The following is a 1,381-nucleotide window of genomic DNA, read 5'->3' as shown; positions in this document are numbered from 1 at the left end:
TAAAGGGTACGTGGCAGCGTGGGAGAGGCGCCTGTGACATGCGTTGCAACTGCAAGGTCTAGGATCACTCTACGATGGCTCCTCGGGAGCGCGATGCGGCGACCGAGCCGGTCAACGGAGCGACCAAGCAGCCTGCGTCACTGGCCCAGAGCACGCTCATGTCGGTGTCGGTCCCTCGGCACTGGCTGCGATTTGGCATGGGTTATCGCGCGCGAACGGTGCGCTTCTCCGACGGCAGCCTCGTGCAAGACGCGCATTTACGCCACTTGTCGCGCGTTCAAGAGCTCGAGCTCCGCGAGTGCGACTACATCACGTCTATTCAAGGCCTCACGAGCTGCACATCGCTCACCTTGCGCTCCTGTGACCAAGTGACGGCCATCCGCGATCTCCCACAGTTGCAGTCACTCGACATTTCGGATTCTTCGTACGTGCAAACTTGCTACCACTGCGTTCACATCGTACGTCTGTAGGTCAGTGTATCGTATTGAGGACGTACCAGCTCTTACAACGCTCTTGCTGGGAAACGCCAAGCCGTCCGTCCTGCCGTCGCAGGTCCAGACCCTCTCGACGTCCGCCGCCGTTTATCTCGCTGCGAGCGCCTCGAGCCCTTCGACGTATGCTTCGCTTGCGCTCAAGCAGTGCCACGAGAGTATCCAAAACGATGTCTTCGCCGCAGAGGTGCACCTCACATCCTGCGACGCGGTCACCCGCCTCGACGCCTTCCGGTTCGCATCGACCATGACGCTTTCTCGGTCGCGCGCCCTGGAGCAGACGGCATTCGATGCACTGCGTCTGCTTCAGACGATACGCCTTCAAGCCTCGACCTGTCTTACGTCTGTGACCGCCTTGGCGCGCTGCATCAGCGTCCACTTGTCCCTCTGCGTCAACCTCGCCGATGTCTCTCCACTGCGGCACTGCCACTCGGTATCAATTGCTACATTCATGAAAGCAAGCGTCTCATGCGAGTGCAGGTCGAGCTCTCGTGTTGCCCGCAAGTCCATGACGTGAACGCACTTAGCACCGTCTACGACCTCGCGCTCAACCGGTGCGCCGACATAGAGTCGCTCGATGGCCTCGCGCACAACCACACGCTGCGCGTCGCCGAGTGCTACCGCGTCTCCCACGTCGGCCATCTCCACGACCTCCATACCATCGAGCTCGTCCGCTGCCACCGCGTCGTCGACACAGACCTGCTGTGCGCCGGAAGGCCATTCGCAGTGACGCTTCAGAGCTGCAACGTGACGCATGTCGACGCATGGGCAGGCCACAAGACGCTTCATACGCTCGACGTCAGCGGCAACTTCGACTTGGCCGATGTTGCGTCATTAGGGTATCTCCACACGCTGCGCGCCAACCGACGGCTGTGGTCGACTTGCGCCGT

General features: G+C 61.1%; 1 protein-coding gene across 1 annotated transcript; it reads left to right on the top strand.

The window, feature by feature from the left end:
- Positions 1-74: 74 nt before the first annotated feature.
- SPRG_06713 (hypothetical protein) lies at positions 75-1,221 on the top strand (the record flags this gene model as incomplete). Its single annotated transcript, XM_012345523.1, has 4 exons — positions 75-424; positions 471-924; positions 972-1,175; positions 1,219-1,221. 4 exons carry the CDS (start codon positions 75-77, stop codon positions 1,219-1,221), a joined length of 1,011 nt encoding a protein of 336 aa, XP_012200913.1.
- Positions 1,222-1,381: the final 160 nt, after the last annotated feature.

Source organism: Saprolegnia parasitica (genome assembly GCF_000151545.1).
Source record: "Saprolegnia parasitica CBS 223.65 unplaced genomic scaffold supercont2.23, whole genome shotgun sequence".
In the NCBI taxonomy this organism is placed as follows: Eukaryota; Oomycota; class Saprolegniomycetes; order Saprolegniales; family Saprolegniaceae; genus Saprolegnia; species Saprolegnia parasitica.
This window is presented reverse-complemented; position numbering and strand designations above follow the sequence as displayed.